The 24,010-nt window shown below is 45.9% G+C and overlaps 1 protein-coding gene across 5 annotated transcripts in view; it reads right to left on the bottom strand.

The window, feature by feature from the left end:
- The window catches only part of HK1 (hexokinase 1), a 152,972-nt gene that overhangs the window by 58,277 nt on the left and 70,685 nt on the right, over positions 1 to 24,010 (bottom strand). For all 5 annotated transcript variants that reach the window (XM_007505871.3, XM_007505872.3, XM_016427079.2 and 2 more), the window contains one exon: positions 6,464 to 6,626. In XM_007505871.3, the coding sequence (XP_007505933.1) occupies positions 6,464 to 6,626 (163 nt within the window). The remainder of the gene's footprint in view (positions 1 to 6,463; positions 6,627 to 24,010) is intronic.

The raw sequence follows: 24,010 nt of genomic DNA, 5'->3' as shown, positions 1-24,010 counted from the left end.
CTGGATAAGTTAAATAAAAAAGATTGAGTACATCTTTTGAATCTCCAAACTTCCTTTAACACAACAATGTCTGTCATTTTGGAATCTACCTAAGATTTCCTTCACCTCAGAGGATCCTGACCATCATCCCTAGAAGGAGGCAGCTGGTGGTACTGGGTTTAGAGTTAGAAAGACCCAATTTCAAATCCACTTCAGATACTTAACTAGTTAGGTGACCTTCTGCATGTCACTGAAGCATTCTGAAACTCAGTTTTCTTACTTATAAAATAAGAGGATTGGACTCTAGCTTCAAAGGTCCCTTTCAGTTCATCCCTAGAAATTCTTTCCTTTGATATAGGCCTAGAAATTTGGGCAGGGAAAGCAGAGGTCATCTAACCCTGGCCATATATGTTAAGATATTCCCTACCACAGGACTCTATAGTCTACTTCTTTGAAAATTCAGTCTCTGAGATGCCCTGATCCACAGTTGGCTACTTTTTTCCAATATATTCCATTAGCACTGAAGCCAGAGTGACTTCCACTAGAGGATTCATTAAATAAACCATCTAAAGGGCCCATAGCAACTCTCCAATTTCTAATGATAGCCACAGCAGCCAGTACATAATGGAAAATAAACACTGGAACAGATGTCTTTCTCAAGTGGGAGTCAGCCCTGGAATATGGGGCAAATAAATACCATCTTTCTGAAATGCCTACCTTTGTTCTGCTTAGAAATTCCTCTCTTCGCATTAGAAGCAAAGCAATACAGCTTACTTCCTAATTAGCTCCCTAATTTATTAATTAGAAAGCAATGTGACTCCTATCCAAAAGATACCCGTTTTCTGCAAGTGACCACTACACAAACCACCCCGAAGATGTCATGACCCCATACCATCACTTTAACTGGATACCTCCAAAGAGAAATGATTTTATGTCTATAGGTAGCACTCTCTTCACTGGCACTGATGACTACCCTTCTATCCTCTCATTTTGTGTAATTCTTATGTTTTCCAATAAATCCTTTCTATCCTTATTGCCAAATCTTTTCCCTAAACTACAATCCTACTTGGGAGGAAGCATGGTCTAGTGGACAGGGGTCTAGACTTCCAAGTCAGAATGATTGGGTTAGAATTCCACTTTTGACCTTTATTAGTTATGTGACTATGGGCAAGAGATTTAGCCACCCTGGCTCTCAGATTTAACCTCCTTTCTTCATCTCTTAAGATAAAGGGGAAAGGACCAGTAGCATCTGTCTTGCAGGGCTATGGTAAGACACAAGTGAGATGAATCCAGTGCCTTGCAAACCTTAAAGTGCACTGTAAATGTCAGTAACAAATATTTTCACTTGCCCATTGAACATCTCCATCTAACACTGTTGATGATACCTTCAATGTGCCCTCCTGAGTGGTCCTTTCCCCTACACAATCTTACTAACTGGCCATTTGGCCATTATAAGTGGGAAAAGGGGGATAGAGATAGGAAGGTAAAGAGAGACTGGAACTCCTAGATAAGGAAACTCCCTCCATCAATGCAGGCCAGCATCTTTACTGTATCTCAATCTTTGAGAATTGCCCAGGGCACTGTTTGCTAAGTAACCCTGGACAAGTCAGTTGGAGTTGGTTGAGAAGGGGAGTTCCAAAGAACATCTCTTTGGCAGCAAGGTGTAGAATGGATTGGGATAAGGAAAAAGTAAAGTGATTTGTTTGTGTGGCCATTGTAATCATCTAGACAAATAAATTTCCATGAAATTGAAAAGCTTTCTGCATGGCCAGTAAGTCAGTCCTCTGAGAACTCAGAAAAGGAAAAAAATTTATAGTATTTAGAACAGTTCCTTACTTACATACTTAAGAAAGAGTCAAGAGAGACCTGGGTTTCTTCCTGACTCCAACACAGACCAGTTATGTGACCCTGGGCAAGTCACTCCACCTCTGAGTCTCAGTTTCCACATCTATAAAATGGGGATTATAATGCTTGCAATACTTGCCACACAGAATCAAATGAGATCATCTATATGAAGAACACAAGTCTTTTTAAATGTGCTCTATAAATATCAGTTATTACTATTTTTGTCATTCAAAAGCTTGAGCAAGCATTTTCCTGGCCCTATACCTGGGAAGGGAATTTCTCCATGTTTAGTTTCAATTGCGACTTGGGTGCTTCGGGATTAACATCAATTCCTATGGTGACTAATTACTTTACTTGGAGCTGTGATTAATATTTTAGAAGTAGAACAAGACCATCTGACTTACTGTTGTGGGGCCCCATCCTAGACTATATATCCAGCCTGAGAACATGTACCCTGACCCAAGAGGCTAGGTAATCTTGGGGTAACAGGGGCTAATGAGGCCTCAAGGTCTCGCTGCAATCTGAGCAGGTCCAGGATACAGCCAAGGTGAGAAGAGGGGCGCTCAGGTCATCAGATCCTATATACCTTACAGCCATTTGTCCATGTGACCTCTTAGGAGAGATGCGTCAGTTATCTGAGAAGATCTACTTCCCTTTCATGGCGGAGGAAGTCCAGATAAGGTTGGTCACACACTGCATGTTTTGGGGCTTTTTAAATATATTGACCAATTGTAGCAGCTGTTTTTCTCTCTCTTAAAAAAATACTATTTCTCATGTGGGATGGATCTCTTGGAAGGGAAGGATACGTGGGATATTATAGTGATGTAAGAAATGGAAACGACGAAGAACATTTTATTTTCTAAAAATAAAGAACAGGTACATTCTAGCACCACCCATCAGTACCCCCTTCTTCTTCCTCCTCCTGGCTATGGCCACCTGGAGTCATGGAGCAGCTTTAAGTGACTGTTTCCAAAGCAGGTCAGCGATCCCACCCTCTTGCCTCTGAACTCCAGGGTGCTAGCCTCCAGGGACCAGAGAGAGCACCGTGACCACACTGGGAGGAGGGGAGGCAGGGGAGGGGAACAGCTGAGTCCTCATGATAAAGACAGGTGGCCCTCAGCTTGGATAAGCCCTCCCTCCCCACCGGGGTGCACCTGCTGGGCTCCAGGCTGAAAAGGTTCTGAATGAGCTCTGGGGAAGTGGAGACACAGGTGACCTTGGGGAGAGATCGTCTTTCCCTCTTGGTTCTTAGTAAATGGAGATCAGCTGACTTTCTTAGGACTGATCACACCCACTTCAGCTCACTCTCCTGCCTTGGAGGCTAATCTAATACCAAGCTGCCTCCCATTTAACTAAATGGTTATTGGACTGCCCTAGAACCAATCGAGTTCAATACTAAAGCTGCCATAGTAGTGCCAGGAGTGAAAATGCCAATTTGTGTCCTTGGCACAAACGCTGCCCGATACCAGGGAGTAACCAGAGAGGCTGCAACCTCCTCCTCCGCCACTGATGGTCACACTCACAGCACTCTGCCTAAAAGCAGGCTGTGGTCGGAAGAATTGATCCAGCAGCTTCCCAGGTCTGACCATGTGGTGCCTCAAGGGCTAAGACAGCTGTAATAGCTGCTGTTGCCTGGCTCCTCCAGACACCCATTATGTGAGCATCTTATCCCTTCCAAAGCCCGGGGGCATCCGAGCACTTACACACAGAGAATGTCTACCCAGAGGTCTGTCTGGCCAACTCTGCAGACCATGAAACTGAGAACAACCTGGATCATTGGAGAGGGGCCGCCTGGGACCAGGACCATGGGCCATCACCTCACATCAGGGGGCAGGATGCCCCCCACAATCAGGCACAGCAGATTCCCAGGGGAGCCAGGCCACAAGGCAGCAAACCTTACTAGCATCCCTCTTCTAGTCCTAGCCCCTACCTCCAGCCTTCCTCATTCATTAGAAGAGCACCTTGTCTTACAGGGACTCTAGGAGAGAGTTCACCTCTCCTACATGGTGGGCAAGAAAGGACCAAGGTGAGGCCATTAGGAAGAACAGAGGAGGTGGGTTCAAATCCCATCTCTCACACAACCTGCAACTCAAGGCAAATTACAACCTCTCTGGCCTTAGTTTCTTCCTTTGTAAAAGCCAGAGTAATAGATTCCATGGCCTCTCAGCTCCAGATCTCTGATCTCATGACCCACTCCCTTATTTCTTGACTTCATGGAATCCTGTTTTAATAGACTGAGCAGACAGTGTGATCCAGGGGAGACAAGAACTCTCCACCTGAGATGACCTGTGGTCTACCTTACTCTACAATACCAGGAATGAAAACTGGAAAGAACTCTGATCAATGCAGTGACTCCAGAAGATTCTTCCAGCCTGCCTCCTGCCTCGTGGTAGAGAAGGGAAGAAGGACACTTACTTTCTCCAAAATGGCCTGAGCAGGGATTGGATTGTTTTCCTTGACTATATTTGTTACAGGAGTTTCTTTATGGTAGGGGCAAAGAGGAGAATAGCAGGGAATAATAGAGAAGCAAAAAAGAAGAAGAAGAAGAAAACCCTTTAAGAATATATACAGATGAGTGGGGTATAGCTAGGTGGATACTTCCTAGCTGTGTGACCCTGGTCAAGTCACTTAACCCCATTGCCTAGCCCTTACCACTCTTCTGCCTTAGAACCAATACAAAGTATGGATTCTCTAAAACAGAAAGTTAAAAAAAAAAGGATACACAGATGGAAATCAAAGTAGCCTAGAAGGGCTTACAAACAGAGCAATCTTGTAACTAACTTGTTACATTCAATAGATGCTTTTGAAAAAAAACAAACAAAAGAGAAGCAAACCATTCCATATATAATCTTTTTTGCTCTTCTTTGTATCTTGGAATTTTTTTTTCATGATTCAATTAATGGGAGGAAAAACCCTACCTGTAAAAAGGGAAATTATCTACCTCTTCAAGCATAGGACAGACTAATATTCATTTGAAAAGCAGAGAAGCAAAACAGTCTGACTATGACTCTGGACAAGTCACCTCAGTCTCCCACTTGGTCAAATGGATATAGAATAAATCTCCTCCCCTCTTGGTCCCTAGTGGGCCAGGCCTGGAATCCCAGTTAGGTGGCTTTGAGGAAATTTCTTCTTCTTCTCTAAGTCTCCATCTCATCACCTGGAAAATGGGGATAATAATGCTTGCTCTGTCTCCCCCAGGGCTGCTCAGAGAAAAGTGCTCTGTTAAAACCTTAAAGCACTAAGTAAATGTGGAATCCATTTTTTCCTCAAGTTTTCTTCGAGGAGTTTAAACATTAAAGTGGTTTGTAAATAATTTTTTTTTTTACTATTTAATACACTGGAAGAAGTTCCTACTAGAATAGAATCTCTTATGAACTCCTTTCAGCCTGAGAAAATCAATAACAAATAGTGATTCTAAGCTAAGGCAGAGAGAGCCTCCTAAGGAAGGGCCATCAGAGCTTTGCTCCAGGGCACCAATAGCTGATGAAATGACATGTATTCTTCCTTTGGGCTGACAGAGAAGGCCAACCTGAATGTGGCACTCAGGACACCTTACTGGGGCCAGAACTAGGAATTCTTGGCCTCTGCCCCACTCTGATCACTTCTTGAGTCCTCTGTTTAGCTCTGGGCATCCCAGCTTAGGGAGATGCTATAGATTAAAGGATGTCCTAAAGAGGGTGACCAGGATGGAACTCAGAGTTCTCTCTCCCTCTGACCTTGGGCAATTCATTATCCCCAGAAGCTGTGATCGCTGTGACATTCCTCTCCTAAGGTCTGTCCTTCCCCCTGAAGCTCTTCTCCTAGCATAGTGTATCATAGTGTACCTAGACTGTATTGTTGAAAGCAGCCCTCACCCCTACCTTGCTCAGCTGCTCTCCACCCCAACTCTCTATAGAATCCCAGAATTGGACAGGATCACAGAGGTCAGCTGGGTCAATCTGTACCTGAACAAGATTATCCTGTGCAATAACCAACATGGAAGTCATGCAATCTTTGCTCAAAGACCTTCCTCCCAGAAGGTAGGCACAATCGCTAGGAATGTCTTTTCCCATTTTGGACAGCTTTAATTATTAGAAAGCTTGTTGGGGGAAAAACTGGGTAGCTCAGTGGATTGAGAGCCAAGCCTAGAGACGGGAGGTTCTAGGTTCAAATCTGGCCTCAGACACTTTCCAGCTGTGTGACCCTGGACAAGTCACTTAACCCCTGTTGCCTAGCCCTTACCACTCTTCTGCCTTGGAACCAATACACAGTACTGATTCCAAGATGGAAGATAAGAGTTTAAAATTTTTAAAAGATGTATTCCAATTTGTAAAGTCCTTCCTAAGAAATGGCACTGAACACAGTACCCCAGATGTGATCTGACTGGGACAGAGGCCGAGGATTCCTTGTTACAGCTCTGGAGCTCCATGATGACAGTACCTCTTTGGCAGAGGCCAAGTGCAAGGACACTGGACTTGGGAGTCAAGAAGACTGGCCCCCTTCCTAGCTTATTCTCTCAGGCCTGAAGAAGGAGAGAAACCAACTTCTGGGATGTTTTTGTAGATCAGCCCTGATATACGTATGAACCCTAACATGCTACTTATTAACCACCACTACTGTTCCCTCAACACACTCTTCCATAATACGCCCGCCATCTTACCTGAGCCATCAGGAATGGATCTCACAAATGTTGGTAGCATCTTCACAGAAGCAGTTACATTATAATTTCTGGAAAGCCCATTTGACATTGCTTTCTTAAATCGATTCGTGACCTCGTGAAGGACGTCATCTGAGAGCCGCATGGCATAAAGATACTTGTCGATCTAAAGGGAGAGAGGAGAAAGGCTCAAATGGAGGACAGGGGGTAAAGAAGGGCCAATCCCTCCTTTGTTGGACTCTTTGTTGTTAAACCCACAGCTAAAGTCTGCTGGAGGGGAAGGGGCAAGCAGCTAGGTGACTCAGTGGATTGAGACCCTGGGCAAGTCACTTAACTGCCATTGCCTAACCCTTAGCACTCTTCTGCCTTGAAATAAGTACACATTATTAATCCTAAGATGGAAAGTGAGGGTCAAAATATTTTTTAATTGTTTTTAAGTCTGCTGAGCCCACACTCAATCCCTGGCTTCCTAAACAAAAATGCTCAATACCTGAATGAAAAACTGTGCTATGAATCATCTGAGCCTTGGCCTCCCACCCAACTCATCCTTCCCTGATCCCTTCTTCCATAGGGATTTTCATTCTAGAATGTCCTCTCCAAAATGACTATTATCTGGCTGTGACCAAACAGAGATATCCCAAGAAAGGACCCCTGGGCTGTGGGTGCATTTATGAGTGTATGTTTCTTCTTCACAGTCACACAGGCAGTTAACTGGCAAGGCTAGGATTTGAACTCACATCCTCTGACTCTACAATCCAGCACTCTATCCTAAGCATTTCCTCATGTAGGGTTTCTAAACCAGTGGGAAAAGGAAGTCATGGTGAGCTTCCAAAGCACAAGGGTTACCAAGGGTCTCTATCAGCAGAGATCCGTAATGAGGTCATGATTATAAGGCAAGAGGAACCGGCCAATGCTCGGAGTCATTCCTTGGGGTTTACCTGGCACATGTGAAGGGGGATATGATGGCAAATTTGTGGCCTGACTAGACCAGAAGAGATCTTGAACCTGGTTTCCATAGGAACCACACCTCCCATCTCCCCCATCCACGATGCAGAGATGTTTTGGTTCTGGGACATGCAGTCCCAATCCAAGTCAACAGCCAGTGATTTTAATGAGGGGAGAAGGGCCACACATAATCAGTTTAGGAGCTCTAGTCATCCCTTGTCCCTCCCAGAAACAAAGAGTACCATAGCAATGGCTGCCCAATCTCCCCAGCATCCAGAAGCCTGACCTCGCCCTCTCCTTATCGCTATCTAGCAAGACACCGTGCTAGGCACAGTCTAGCCTCTGGCAACTTAGAGCCTAGAAGGGGAGAGGAGACCCTCGGACGGAGGGGTATAGCAAAGGAGGAATGTGATCAATGCTCACAGTAGAGACACAGGCAAGGAGCTACAGGGCACATAAGAAGGTGGCTTCCTGGAGGTGATTTTTGAGCAGACGTTCCTTGAAGGCAGGGATCCTTTGCAAGTGATCTGCTTGATATCTGCTTGTCAGATTGGATCATTCCAGGAGTAAAGGATTCCCTGGCATTCTGCCAGCTCATAGCATCACAATATTGTTGGATTCAGGGATCAAAGGGACCACAGAGACCATCTGGTCCAATAGATCCCCTCATTTTACAGAGGAGAAAACTGAGGCCCAGGAAGATTAAAGGAACTAAGTCACAGAAATAGGGCTTTGGAGGTCATCGAGACTGACCAACTCCCCCCTCCCCCATTTTATAAAAAAGGAAACAGGTCTAAGGAGGGCAAGTAATTCACAGAATGGCACGTTTAGCTGTTAGTGGTCATTTAGTCCAAGCCACAGTCTCTGCTCACTTTTCCTGAATAACTCACTCTGGATCCCAATAGTGGTGGTTAACTGGCAACAGCACCCCTCATTTATACAGGGAGTAGAGAGGCGGGAGGCTGCTCCAAGGAAGGGAAGGTGTGCTGCAGGGGGATTGAAGAGGCCGGATCTGTGATCCAGTCACAGAATCAACAAGGACAGTCAGATGGAAGGAGGAGAAGTCAGTTCACAAGAGTGAGCAGGAGATAAGAGAGGAGCAGGACAAGGGCTGACTTTTTCCAAGAAATTGGGCAGTAGAAGCAACAACAGAGGGGGTGGGGTAGCTCCAAAGGGCCTTCCAGATGAGAAAAGGCTTTCCTTTTTTTGCTTTTCTAAAGGAGTCCAGGACATGCAAGGAAGGATCCAGGGAGGAGCCAAAGGCAGAAAATGCAAAAGTCAATGGAGCAAACAATAGGGAGGAGATGGGCTCCAGGGGCCAGGTGGAGGAGTGGAGCCTTAGAAATGAGATGCAACGTATTTCTTTTCCCTCAGACACTTCCTAGCTGTGTGACCCTGGGCAAGTCACTTCACCCCAATTGCCTAGCCCTGCTCTTCTGCCTTGGAACCAATACAAAATGTTGATTCTAAGATGGAAGGTAAGGTTTGAAAAAAAAAGTAAAATAAAAAGTAAGGTGATTTATGGAGGGAGAGCTTCGGGGCAGGGACTTCTCACTCCTTCCTCCTCTTGGGCAGGCACACAGAAAGGCTAGGCTCCAGAAGCTGCCCTCTGAGCAAAGCTGGCCTGGCAGGTAGAGAGTCCCTGTGGCTCCTTTCTGTCCTGCGCAGCTTGATCACCTTTCAGTCTGATCTTCTGTAGGGGATGCCCAGCCTCCAAAGCAGCCCAAGGCTCTGCAAAGGCTGAGAGCCAAGGAAGGATGTATCAGAGAAGGGAAAGAGGAAGCCCTTGGCACACTAAGGCATTCTAGGAGATTTCTGGTTCAGCCTAGCTCCTCCTTCCCAGGGGAATACAGATGGGAAGACACCTTGGAGGGGGGAGCTGGAGCCGGGGAGCATGAAAGAAAAGTCAAATGGAGATTGCTAGGTTGGTTTTTAATCAGCCTCACGAATGATGAGAACGCTGCCTGCCAGAGGTGACAGACAGAGATGACATGCAGAACCAGATGCATTTTGGGACATGACCAACACAAGAATTTGCTTTCCTCAACTCTGTTTCTGAACCACGAGGATTGTTTTCATTCTTTCAGGAGAGGCATGGAGGAGAAAGAGAAGAAAAACCAATTTTTGATAAATGAAAAACATTAACATATTTTAAAAATCCTTATCTTCCATTTTAGAATCAATACTGTGGAAGGGTTCTAAGGCAGAAAAGCAGTATGGGCTAGGCAATGGAGGTAAAGTGACTTGCCCAAGGTTGCACAGCTAATTAGTGTCTAAGGCCAGAGTTGAACCTATGACCTGCCTCCAGGTCTGGCTCTTTATCCACTGAGCCACCCAGCTGCCCCCACCACCCCCAGATTAACTTTTTTTTTAATTAATGGACCTCAACTTACTTGTAAAGAACAAGCATGGCTCAATAGAAGAGATATGACAGGATGTACCCAACCCACTCCTTGGCAAAGGCAGAAAGTTCACAGGTATGCCATGTTCCATGTGTTTCCTGACTTTTTCACTGTATTGATTAGTAATGTTGATTTTTCTCTTCTTATTTTATGCCAGAAATATCATTTGTTATAAGGAACTGTCTCTCTGGTGTGGGGAATGAAGAGAGATGCTAGGGCAAATTACCATGATCTAAAGATCCCAAAAGATTAAAAAAAAAAAAAGCTCATTAAAAAAATTTTTTCCCAGTGGAATTGCTCATTGGCTACAAGAGGGAGGGAGGAGGAGGGAGGGAAAGAACATGAATCACATAACCCTGGAAAAATACTCTAAATTAATTAATTAAATAAACTTAATTTAAAAATCTTTTAAAGTAATGGGCCTCAGTTTACTTCTTTGTAAAATGAGTTAGACCAGCTGAGCTAGGGCCTAACCCACAAAGATTAATCTAAAAACCCTTGTGGTTCCCTTTCTGAAAAATTAGATTGATAGTTCTCTTAATATTCCTGGCTAGCAGCTGGCTGAATTTTGTAGCCTTTCTATCACAGGGTCACAGCTCATTACCCCTGCTCTCGTAGACTCGGTCTTTTGTTCTTTCTCCTTTCTCTGCCATCTTTCCTGCTCACATTCTGGCTTCTTTGTATCTTCCTTAATTGCTTCAAACATATATTCTAGTCCTTAGAATCCCCTCAAGATTCAGGGGAAATGTGCCTCACTTTCCAATTCCCCAAACTCTATGTTAGCAGTGCCTTTCTCTGATGGTTTTGGAAAACTAGATCAGCCCTCCATTTTGACAAATCCATGCCTAGAAATGGGAAGGTTTGGAGATGGACCTTTTCCATTGCTTTCCAGCCCTAAAGCTAATGATTCAGAGCCTCTATGATGGATGAAGGCCTCAAGAACCAGAAAAATCTCTCTTCACCTCCACCTGGCTTCTCTTCTCTCCCTTCACAGCCTGGGGTTTCCCACTTCAACAAGGCACTTGCCTCCAACCTCAAGTCCTTACCCCCTTGGCTTGGAGTTGCACCTCTCTGCTCCTAAACAGAGGCCAAAGGGAATGGGTTCACTACAAATTCATACCTTCTAACCTCACACATGTTACCAGTCTTTGGTCGCCTTCTCTAAAGAACCTCTATTCAAGTTCACCTCTTTCCTTCCCAACAGATAGATGACTTTGCCTCCTACTTTACCGAAATACCAAACGTACTCAAGTCTGAGTTCCTGCATCTCTTCCCTTTCATATCTGAATCGTTGGTCTTCTCTGGTGCTCTCTTCAACCCCAGCAGTCTAAGGTCAGATGGCCCTTCTAAACACAGCCAAGCCCCCACCTGATCCCCGTTCTCCTCCTCCATTTTGCTTACAGCCTTTATTCAGAAAGATCTTCTGGATCCCATGCCACCATCTGTCTATTGGACATTATAAAATAGATGTCCCTCTCAAAATCCAGCATATCCAAAACAGCCCTCATTGCCTTTATTCCCCAATCCTCCCCTCTTCCAAATTTCCCCTTTTCTGTTGAGGGATCCACCAGCATTCTTTTAGTCGACAGGTTCACAAACTTGGGAGCATCCTTGCCCTCCCTCAACTCAATTAATAGTAGTAGTAGTAGTAATAGCAGCGGTGGCAGTAGTAGCAGCAGCAACAGAAGTAGTAGTAGTAGTAGTAGTAGTAGTAGTAGTAGTAGTAGTAGTAGTAGTAGTAGTAGTAGTAGTAGTAGTAGTAATTGCTATTTGGCAACTAATGGTTGCCAAAATGCTTTATGTTCTCTCATTTGATCCTTCAAACAATCTGTGAAGTAGGTGCTATTAATATCCTGACTTTACAGATGAGGAAACTCAGGTTGAAAGAAAAAGGAAGTGACTTCCCCCAGGATCCCATAGAGTATAAACATCAAAGGCAACATTTGAACTCAGGTCTTCCTAATTCCAAGTTCAAATGTCAAATCTTGGCATTTCTACCTCCACAAAATCTCTAGTATCTACCTCTTTCTCTCAACTCATACCTGGAGTTTTGCAATAGCCTTCTCCCTGCCTCAGGAGCCCCCCTACCCTAATGCACCCTCCACACAGCTGTCAAATGATTTTCCTAAAACACAGGTCTCTCTCTGTTACCTGCCACCCTCATTCAATAAATTCCAGTGGCTCCCTACTACCTCCAGCATGAATATAAAGTCATCTACTTGACTTTTAAAACAATTCACAACCTAGCCATTCTACCTTTTTTTTTATTCTTTCTCTGCCTCCCTTCCTCATATTCTATGATCCAGCTACTACTCCTCAAACCCAACACTCATCTCCCACCTCTGTGCCTTTCCCTTGACCACTCCTTATATCTGAAATGCCATCCCTCCTTACCCTCACCTCTTTGTATCCCTAGTTTGCCTTATGACTCAGAACAACTTCCTCACTGTGCGACCCTGAGCAAGTCACTTAACACTCCACTGCCTAGCCCTTACCTATCTTCTGCCTTAGAACCAATCCATACTATAGATTCTAAGATGGAAGGTAAGGGTTAAAAAAAAAAAGACTGCTGCCTTCTATGTGGAACCATACCTGATTCTCCCAGCTATAGTCCCTTCCTCTCTTCCCCACCTCCCCAAATTATCTTGCATCATTTTGCATATGCCTGCATATGTACATGTTGTCTCAACTACCTACATGTAAGCTCCATGTGGGCACAGCCTTTGTTTCACTTTACTGTCCCCAATACCTAGTACTGGTGGATGGTAGGAGCTTAATAAATGCTTGTTGACTGATTATATTCCCCAAGTAGCTATGATAGAAATGGAGCAAAGGGCCACCTGTTGAACAACTACACCCTTCCACTGATGCTGTCCAGCTCCCAGTCACAGGACAGGAGAGTCACTAAAGAATTCCAGATGTGTGGAATTCACTCCAAGGATGATGAAGAGATGAACGGTGGGCTGGGCTGGAGTAGACCGCCACTCATTGCCAAGCAAGAATGGGACAAGAGAATGACAGAGGAAAGGAACATCCCCAGAGAGGCTGTATGAAGCAGGAAAGATGGCGGGCGGGCTAGTAATGGGAGAATGAGCACTAACCAGTGGTCAGCCCTTGAGCTCCACTAGTAGTCATGCCAAGGCCAAAATGTAGAGTGAAGTCCCCAGAACATCAAGCAGACCCCAATGCTGAGGAAAGCTGGGAGGTCATGCACGAAGGACCCTGGAGCATAAGAGGGCACCAATGGGCTGCAATCTGGATCTCTGGAAGAAGGAGCCCCATTGATGAAAGCCCTACTCTACACACAAGAGATATTTAATAAATGTCCACTTCATTGGCCTGGATGTTCAGCCTCTTCCCTGGTTACCTGCAGAAATGCTTGTTTCCCTTCCCAGTGCTTCGCACAGTTTGGGGCACATAATCAATGCCAAATAAATAATGCCTTATTGACTAACAGCCCTCTCTTTCTCCTTCCCTTCACTGTCAAACTCTAGAAAAAGAAGTCTAGACTTTGTGTCTCTAATTCCTCCTTCTCTGCCATTTGGCCTCCACCTTTAAATCCTCTCTCTGCAATTATAGTATCTGATCGACTGAGTTAAAGCTGGAAGGGTTTTTAAAGGCCACTGAGTCAGTCAATAAACATTTATTATTTATTAAGCACCTGCAGCAGTGAAATGGTGCACTGGAGTCAGAAAGACCTGAGTTCAAATTGGGCCTCAGTCACTTGCTAGTTTAAGTGACTTGCCCAGGATCACACAGCTGGGAAGTATCTGAGACCAGACTCAAACCCAGGACCTTTCATCTATAGACCAGCCTCTCTAGTCACTGAGCCACCTAGCTGCCCCTGGACAAGTCCAGTAACTGTTTGCCTTGGTTTCCTCATCTATAAAATGAGCTGGAGAAAGAAATGACAAACCACTCCAGGATCTCTGCCAAGAAAAGTCTAAATGGGGTCATGAAGAGTCCGACATGATGGAAAAACAACTGAACAACAAATTATTATTTGTAGTTTTCTGAGTAAATATCTGAGGCTTCTGGTGGACCACAAGCTCAATGTGAGTCAGCAAATCAATGTGTGGACCAAAAGGCTAATTTAATTTTGGGCTACAGGAAGAAAAGCCTGATTTCTGGGAACAGGGAAGGAAATCACAGTCCCACTGTGTCCTGCCCTTGTCAGACCTCAGCTGAAGTTCCCTGTTTGGATCTGAGAGACAGTTTAAGGAAGACGCTGATAAACTAGGGACAATCCAGGGGAGGGCAACCAGGATGGTGAAGGGTTGTATCATATGAGAAGCAGCTAAAGAACCTGGGAGTGTTTCACCTAGAGAAGATGGAGGTGAGGAAAGGCAACAGGATCGCTCTCTTTAAACATCTGGAATGGTGTTTGGTTTTGTTCTTTTTGGCCCGGGGAAAGGATTTGCAGAGAGGAAAACTTAGGATTGATGTACGAAAAACTTCCTGAAGACTGTTGTTGTTCAGTTGGGTCCGGCTCTTCATGACCCCATCTGGAGTTTTCTTGGCAAAGGTCCTGGAGTGGTTGGCCATTTCCTTCTCCAGCTCATTTTATAGATGAGGAAACTGAGGCAAACAGGGTTAAGTGGCTTGTCTAAAAGCAGATAGGTGGCTCTTTGAGAGCTAGATTTAGAAAAGGGAGATCCTGGGTTCAAATTTGACCTCAGACACTTGCTAAATGTGTGACCCTGGGTAAGTCACTTAGTGCCAATCGCTTGATCCTTACTACTCTTCTGCCTTGGAATCAGTACTTGATTCCAAGACAGAAGGGAAGAGTTTTTTAAAAATGGCTTGCCCAGGATCACACAGCTGGGAAGTGTCTGAGGCTAGATTTGAACTCTGGTCTTCCAGTCCCCTTCCAGCTCCATACATGTGCACATGCTGCTCCCCATCCCTGAAATAGCCTGTCCTCGCTTCAAAGTCTAGCTCTTCTATGAAAATTTTCACAGTTTAAATCAGCTGATTCCTCTTTCCCCAAATCTCTCATGCTAACCCAGGTTAAACTCAATTCCTTTCTAACTTAGAGTGACTTGGTGAGCACATCTCTTTCCCCATAATTCCTCCTACCCCGACTCACAGTATTGTTGTGAGGAAAGCCTTTGGCCAATCAAGAATCACTGCAGAAACGTGAGATGGTACTAGAGAACCAACAAGCCTAACTGATGTTCCAGCACCTATTAGGCACCTGCTGTGAACCAGGCACTATGTTAGATGTTAAGGAGACAAGAGATAAAAGTGAACCAATCTCTGTCCTCAAGGAGACGACATTGTTTTGTTTTATAGAAAGATATTTTATTTTACCAAGTACAGGTAATAATAAATTTCTACATTGTTTTCTGAACTTATATGATCCAAATTGCCTCCCTCCCTCCCTCCCCTTTCCCAGAAAGGGTACGCAATTCGATCTGGGTTATCCATGAAATGTACTTCCATATTGGCCAATTCTATAAGTGAATAGACATATAAAACTAAAGCCCCAAATAAACTTCAGTGAAAAATCGTTGGCTTTGATCTATATCTGACTCCAACTTCTCTCCCTGGAGATGGAGGCATTCTTTGTCCTAAGTTCCTCGGACTCGTCCTGGCTCATTGTACTGCTAAGGGCAGCCAAGTCTTTCACAGCTGATAAGTAGAAGGTATTGGGAGGAAATATAAGACCGACAGGGGAGCTTTGCTCTACCCCGTCATAGGGATGGTGAATTATCATGCTCTTCCCAGCAGTCAATGGTAATACTGATTTCATTCTTCTGCCTAAAGCAAGAGCCAGAGCCAGAAAGGAGAAGTAGGAAAGGAAGAATCTGGAAGAGGCAGCAGGGCTGACACCGAGATGACCTCACTGGGTGGGCCCTGAAGTTCTAGTGAATGGTGAGGTTGTCCTTCGTTCTCAAAGAGGACCATTGACATCATGGGGGATGCCTTGACTTGTACATGAATTGCACTTAAGGGCGGCAGAGTTGCACAAAGCCATCATCAGCCTCACTTTGTCCTCCAGAATCACGTAGAGAGAATGGCAAGACAAAAGTCAGGACAACTGGTGATGGCTCGTGGACAACTGTGGCAGCTTGTGAAGAAGCACAGCCTGAGGCAGGTTGGGTGAGTTCTCATTCACTCTCTTCCCAGTCAGGACAGACCAGCCCCAAAGCAGAGTCCCAGAGTTTAATGGATGAACTGCCTCATAGGAAGGGGGTCTGACACCTGGAAGTCCCCATCGGAGGGCCCCTGCTTCTGGTGGAGAGAAAGCACCAAGGCAGATGGCAAGATGGAAAGGTCTTGACATCCTGGTAGAAGCCTGGATGGGGCTCTGTTGACTCCATGAACTTTATCCTCTATGAAATTGGAGCTCCCATCCCCATCCCAGACTAAAAGCTATAATGAGCCAAAAGAAACAATTCTTCCTTCCTGCTCCCTACTGGGTGCAGAATTATCCAACAGAGGAACCATCAGGTCCAAAGGAAAGGGGAAATCAAACAATGACCAAAGCATTTATTAAGCTCTGAGCCAGGCGCCCACTGTCTCATTCCATTAGAGAAGACAATAGGGACATACCTTGGTCTATTCAGAATGTGTGCAAAATAAATGATATAATAATTATAATGGCTACATTAAGGGACATTTTCCAAAGCATTGGGCATGCCTCAACTCACCAGAACTTCACAACAACCCTGGAAGGTAGGGGCTGTGGGTATACCCATTTTACCTGAGTAGTAAACTGAGGCTGGCTTGCCCAGAGTCTAAGGTAGAATTCAAATTCATGTCTCTATGACGTCTCCCCATGGCACCACCCAGCTGCCAGGTAATTGGGGTACAGTAGCTGAGGGGGGTTAGGAAAGCCTCCAAGTCAAAGATGAGGACTTTGGAGCTGCCTCTTAAGGAAAGTAAAGGATTCCAAGAGGCAGGACTTGCCCATCTTTGGAATGGGTGAGTACTGGCCCTTCTAGGATTCCTAAAGGCAGCAGCAGGGTCTGGGCCCCCAAGAAAAGACTCATTCCTGATGAGAAGGAAAATGTCTCACCTCATGACCATTACTGTTACTACTGCCATCACCTCATCTCCAAAGACTGATGTTAACTGAGCAGGATACAAGGGCTTTCTATCCATTAGCTGGGGGGAAATGAATGAAGGGAGAGCCAGGAAATTTTGAGGGACTTGGGACAAAGAATGCAATCTGCCTCCAGAGAAAGAACTGCTGGCTCTGGAATGCAGATCAAAGCCGATTATTTTTCAGTGAACCTTTTGGCTACCTGGCTGGGGGCCCCAGTTTCCTCGTCTGTCAATGTGGGGGGGTGGGCACACTGCTCTGTAAGGTCCGGGTCAGCTTGAAAAAGCCGTCTCAAAATGAAACCAAACCCAAGCCAACCCAGCTGCTGCAGCGTGCCAAGCTCCCTGGGCCGGCACCTCCCAGCTAATAACCCAGACTGGATTGGCCCCACACTCAGGAACACACTCAGCTTGCAACCTTCCATGGCCGCCCTCACGTCCTGCCTCTCACTTCCCAGGATGGAGCAGTAGCCTGACCCAGGAGCAAGGCAGAGAAAATGAGGATCAGCTGAGAGTCCAGAGCCTGGCCTCCGCTTCCTGAAGAGCCTACAGAAACAACAGGACATCTGGGCACCTTTCTCCCTCTGTGTGTGTGTGTGTGTGTGTGTGTGTGTGTGTGTGTGTGTTTGGGGGGGCAGGGAAAAGGGAGAAATCACAATGGAAAATCCCCATCTCTGCCCCCCACCCCCACCTGGGCTTAGAGCCATTGGCCTTTGATTGCTGGGTCCCCTCTAACCAAGCCACCTTATTACTGATGGGTCTAAAATTGAAAGGAAGTTCTCAATCCCCCACCCCAAGCATCCAGGGCTCTTTGGGAGCTGCAGGGTTCCAACCACAGAATATCAGGGGTCACCTAGTCAGTCCATCCTGGCTGAGAATTTCTTGGGCCACAAACAAGCATTAACATCCTGCCTCTGCCTGAAGACCTCCAATGATGGGGAACCCTCAACCTCCTGCCACAAAGCTCTCTCACTTTGGGATCATTGAGTCAATAAAGAATTGTTTTTTCTCTTAGCTAAACAGGGCTAAACCTTCCTCTCCTGCCCACACAGCTCCTGGGGCCCAGCAGAAGCAACCCTGATTCATCCCTCTTTCCCAAACCTGGTGCCTCCAAATACTTGACGGCAGTTGTCACAGCCCTGCTCCCTACTCTAGGCTCCTCTTCTCCACGGTAAACATCCCCAAGCCTTTGCACTGATTCTCGGTCAGTACCTCCCTTTCTCAGAGGCTTGGCTTACCCCTGGGTAAGTACCACTTCATTACCTATCACCCTTCCTCCAGGGACCACGAGCCAAGAGCAGCCTACTAAAAGTACTCAGGAAAATGAGCAAACATGAGTCCCATTTTGCAGAAAAGTAAACTGAAGCCCGGAGGAAATCTGGAAAAGCTTAAAAAAACAACCCTGGGTAGACTTCCTGTGGAGAAGGGGGCAAGGCTCCCATTGACTTCACTAGAGGGAACAACACCCTTATCAAGGAGTTCTTAGATCCTTCTGAGTATTAAACAACCCTTGAAGTGGGAACCACAAACGCCCTGCTTCTCCCTCTAATAATAATCATCGTTTTCGTTTTAGATTTCAAAGGGCTATACAGATCCTCTCAAACTGGGGCAGAAGGTCCCAAGAGCAACATGATGCCCACTTTACAGAGCAGAGAACATGAGGCTGAGAGTCAGGGCTGCATAAACCCAGATCTTACTTAGGATTAGAGAACCAGACACAGCTAGAAGAGAATTTAAGGGTCAGCGTCATTTTACAGGTGAGGAAACAGAGGCACAAAGCTTGCCCAAAGTTACCAAAACCTGAAGTGGCAGAAGTGGGCTTTGAACCCGGGTCTTCTTGTCCTTTAAGTCCAATGGACTTGGGCCTTTCTTTGCCCTCTTTTCCCCATCAAGATATCTGAAGAATGACTCAGACTGCCCACCGCTCTGAGCCACCTAGAGAGATAGCCTGGGAACGCAGCATCTGCCCTTATTACAAGGGCAGAGGGACCAACCAGGGAGAGCTTCCGCCTTCCGCTGCCCAAAGCATCCTGAGATTCTGTGCCCCCTGGCTCGGTCCAGGCTGGTCACAAGCTGTCCGCTCCACTCACTCCCCTCTTTCATGTCTTCCAGAGGAGGAAGGACAGGCCAATTTTTTTTTTTAAGTCACTGGCCCCAACTAGAGCCACTGTTGCCATCTCCAATTGGCCTGGCTCCATTCCCCCTAACCGAGGACCTGACCTCATTTCCTGCTTCAACACAAGCTCCTTCCTCTCCCTGCCCTGCTCAGAACAGCAGAAGGGGGGGTCTTTCCCAGGGGAGATGAGGCCCTCGAGGTGTGGGGCATCACCCACTGGGTTGTATTAAACAAGTTCATTTTCTTTTTACATTTTTTGTTATAAGCAACACAAAGGGTAGGAACGAGGGCCTCCTCGGTGAGCGGATCAAGCTTCTGCTCCCCCAAAGGCCCATCCACCCCCAAAAAGCATGGCCCTTGCTCCCCACCTTCAAAAGCCAGTGAGAGACTCACCTTCCCCAGGCCATCATCTTCCATGGTTGGCCCCACCTGGCTCTGCTCACTCCCCGCCTCGGCATCCCCCCCACTAGATTCTCCTGGGCAGGCCAAATGACTCTGTCCTGGTAGACGCCGGCCGCTCAGAAGGGTCTCTTGGCATTCCCACACAGCTAAGCTGGGAGCTCCACAGAGGGCAGAGCTACTGCTACTTTTGTCTGGTCATCCGTCCGTCCGGTACAGGGCCCTGCGGCATGCAGGTGGGGCTCTAGAAATGCCTCTGACCCACAGCTACTGGCCTAGCAGGGTGGGAGAGCAAAAAACAACCGCCAAACAATTTGGTGACTTCCCACAGGGCGGGCTTCTCAGAAGCTTGTTCCTTCAGATAAGACCTGAAGCCTTTTAACTCCAAACGCTGCCTCGCTACTCCCAGCTCCTGTGCAGCCCCCATTTCCTAGCATCGTACACAGAATTAGAGCTGGAAGGAACCATAAAAGCCATCAAATCCAAACCTAGGCTCCCCTATTTTACAGATGGGGAAACTGAGGCAAGAGGAGTTCAGACACCCTCCAGCCTTCCTGCTGACAACAAGATCTCATGAACATTCTTTATCCCACAGCTGAGACTCAAAGGGTTCAAAAATCCCAATAGAACCATTTACTACAAGGTGATCTCCGGCTAGATCCTAGACCTCTTTGGACCACAGTTTCCCCATCTGTGGGGTGATAGGGTTGGATTAAAGGCTCTCCATGGCTGCCATCTCTGGTACTGGTAGGAAGTAGAAGTTACAGGGGTGGGCAGGCTTTCATTCCTTCACACAGGGACCTTCTAGCTCTCAGTCCTATGAAGGGGAGGGTCCCTTGGGAAGTCATCCGCAGGTGCTGTTGGAAAACCCAAGATTCTGAATTCTCTAGCTCCTTAAGAAATGCTGCATTACAAATACCAACAACATGGAAATAGGTTTTGATCAAGAACACGCGTAATACCCAGTGAAACTGCACGTCAGCTACGGGAGGAGTGAGGGGGAGGAAAGGGAGGGAAATAATGATTCTTGCAACCAAAGAATAATGTTCTAAATTGACAATAAATTAATCAAATTTTTAAAAAAAGAAATGCTGCATTAACAATCAATTAAGCAACCAACATTTATTGGGCATGAATGTAGTGCCAGTCACTGGGGTAGGCACTGGACATAGAGTTTAAATTCTATTGGGGTAGATGATGTGTTGTACATGGATAGGTATAACCCCAAATGCCATGACTAAAGAATTTCTGTCTCACTCCACTAATACTCTCCATGCCTTAGTCTCTTCATCTGTAAAGTGAAAATAAAAATGCCCACAACACAGTTTCAGGGAGTCTCAAGTGAGATAATGAACATGAAGTGCTTTGCAAACTTCAAAGCAATTGGGGGTTGGGAAGAAAGGGGCATCTGGATAAAATGGAACCAGGTACTGTAGAAGGATGACCGGTGGAATTGCTGGCTTTCTCCCCTTCATTATAGTGAATAGCAATGGCAGGAAGTCTCTAAGAGGAAATTTTAGGCCTAGTTATCAGGAAAGATTGCTAAGAATTTGAGTATTCCCAAAGTGGAATGAATGGGTCAATGGCTCAAGAGGTCTTTGAGCAGAAGCTAGAAGATCACCCATGCGGGGGCTTTGGAGAGGATTCCTTTTGGGTATGGGTTGGCCTGGAGTGGCCAGCAGAGATCCCTTCCACTTCTCAGAGTCTGCATTTCACTCTTGCTTTGTCTTGTCCATCTTATGGCAATATTCAGCCTTTCCTCGGATAATGCTTTTGGCCTCCCTCCTCGGGCTCTCGAGCCCCTTTACAAGGCCCACGCTTGGAGCTGGGAAACCTGGAGTTAATTCAGGTGTTATCCTGCCCTCTCAGTGGCCTTGACCCCAGGTGGCAGCAGCCTTTGAGTGTCAGGGCCCTTGCCTGTGGCCTGGGACAAAGCTGTCACATTGAACCAGCTAAAAATACAGGCAGCTTCTGATTGCTCGGGTGAATAGTAATGGAATGTGGTATGGCAGGAAGAACAGGCGCCCTGGGATGTGGACAGCACCCAGGGAACCACTGAAGTAACTCACATTCCTGTGACAGGCTCCGGGAGGACAAGGGGAGATTCTGCAGAGGGGAAAGATTTCCCTTTACTGGAGGACCAGTGAGGACAACATGACCCTGGACAGGTCACTTTGAGCTTTCTGTGGTTTTCCCTTGGAAAAAACAAGGATAACAAATACTCCGCCTGATTGGAGCTCTTCAATCAATCGATACGGTTCAGTGGAAAGAAAAATGGAGTTGATGTCAAAGAATGATAATGCAGGTTCAAATCCCACCTCCCTGCCATTTCCTAGGTGACCCTGTAACCTCTTAAGTCTCTGTCTTCTCATCCGTAAAATGAGGAGGTTGGAAAGGATGGCCTCCAAGATCCCTTCAAGTTCCACAATCGGTGATCCTTGAACCCTGCAATGTGTCCACCATTGTGCTAGGCACTGGAGAGGAGGCAAAGACAAAGATGGAACCCTGCCTGCCATCAGAGGATTGCATTCTGTTAGAAACAGCAATTTTAAAAAATAATGAAAGTGTTTTAAGATTTCCAAGTGTCACTGAGACAACATTTATAAATCTACGATGTATGCCTTCAGAAGGAAGGCATCCCAGAAATCCTTTTGAGAAAAGGTCCCTTGACCTCTTATAATCCTACTGTGTCTAGGATGAAATAACACTGGGGAAACGGTGTCCATCCTAATCATAACCCAGCTATAACTCAGGGTAATGGTCAAACAGTGGGAAGGGACCACAGAAGTCATCCAGGCCACCCCCATTTTACAGATGAGGAAACTGAGGGCAATTGACTAGCCCAAGATAATAATAATGACGGTACTCATTTCTTCAGTATTTTTCATGTTGCAATAAGTAGAGGAATGTAGGGAGGGACAATATTCACTAGATGCTACTGTATGCCAGGCCCTGGACTAAGTGGTTTATGGATATGATGTCATTTGACCCCCATGACATTAGAGATCTTTACAGTGGAGGTCAGAGGACCTCAGCTCATATCCTGACTTAATATCGCTCTTCGATGCCTTGGTCTGTTCTCGTCAGTGATCTGGGTCTCAACTTGAGGGCCAAGGACTAGACCTCTACAATAACTGGGTACGGCCAAGCTCTAGGGCTAAGTAAAGAGCACTGGGTTTCAAATTGGAGGCTCTCCCTCTCCATCTGGCTCTGGTACTAATTGCCTCATACAGCGCAGGACAACCCACTTCCTCCTCTCGGCTAGAGTTTCTTTTTTGCTAGGTTTTTTTTTTTTTAACAATTGTTTTATGACTGTTTAAAAATATAACTACCTCCTCCCTTGCTCTTTCCTTCCTCAACAATAAAACTTTCTCTTGTAATAAGTTATAGTTCAGCAAAACAAATCATCACATTGGGCCTCAGTTTTCTCACCTATAAAGTGAGTGAGAAGGCTGAGCTAGATGGCATCTTCTGGATCTCAGTCCTATGATCCTAAGCATTCTGGCCCCTGTTTCACAGACAAGGAAATTTAGATGGAAGAGAAATTGAGGTCACAGAGCTTGGATCGCAGCCCAGGACTCCTGGCTCCCAAGGTCAGTGCTCAAGGCCACCTTCTGCTCTGCATCCATGATCCACGATCCACGCCCATCTCACAATCTCCCATGAATTCGGGCCCTCTAACTTCAGGTTTGGTGATCTCTCCACAATCCACGGAGTCCACCAAATTTCCACTGAGAGTTTTTTACGCATATTCTCCATCGTCTTCTCCCCAGCTTTCCACAATCTTCCTAGTCCCTGCACTCCTGCCCATCTCCTTGCTCATCCCCTCTCGATGCCCCCTGAATCCAGAATCCCGGCACGGTCATCTCAGGCAAGGGCACAACCAGTCTGACTTTTGGCTGCCCAAAAAGTCATTAATAAATTGTCCTCCACACAATTCTCTCTCCATTGCTGTAGAATGACTTCCGTTCCAAGGTCTAGTTTTTTGTTGTTTATTTTAGAGTAATGCCTATTCTGAGCCAGGCCTGTGGCAAAGCACTTCACAAATATCTTATGTGATTCTCACCACAATCTGGAGGTAAGTAGATAGTATCTATCATCCTCCTCTTATAGATAAGGAAACTGAGGCAAGCAGGGGTTAAATGTCTTGCCCAGGATCTAACAACTAGTAAGTGTCTGCGATCAGATTTGAACCCCGGTCTTCTAAGGATCTGTCCTAGGCAGCCACCTAGCTGCCTCCAAGTTTATTTCTAATCCTTAGGATGATAATCACCTCTGGACATGCTCTCTCTTTCCCCTGATACCTCCCACAAAAGGACCCAATGATTGGACAAATATGTGAGCAAATGAAGAGGGAGCACTCCTGCTCCTAAGGACTTCAAACAGAGGGTGTCCCAGGAATCTATGCTTGACCTGAGATGGTGTGGCACAATGGAAAGAGACCTGGAGTTGGGAAGATATTTGATGCTAGCTGTGTGACCCTAGGAAATTAATATCATTTCTCTGAGCCTCAGTTTCCTCATTGCTCAAGTGGGGATAATAATACCTGTTATACATACCCATAGAGGCAAGTTGGTGTAGTAGGAAAAGTACTAAGAGTCAGAAGATCCAAATTCAAATCTAGCCTCAGGCTCTTTT

Source organism: Monodelphis domestica, chromosome 1 (genome assembly GCF_027887165.1).
Source record: "Monodelphis domestica isolate mMonDom1 chromosome 1, mMonDom1.pri, whole genome shotgun sequence".
NCBI lineage: Eukaryota > Metazoa > Chordata > Mammalia > Didelphimorphia > Didelphidae > Monodelphis > Monodelphis domestica.
This window is presented reverse-complemented; position numbering and strand designations above follow the sequence as displayed.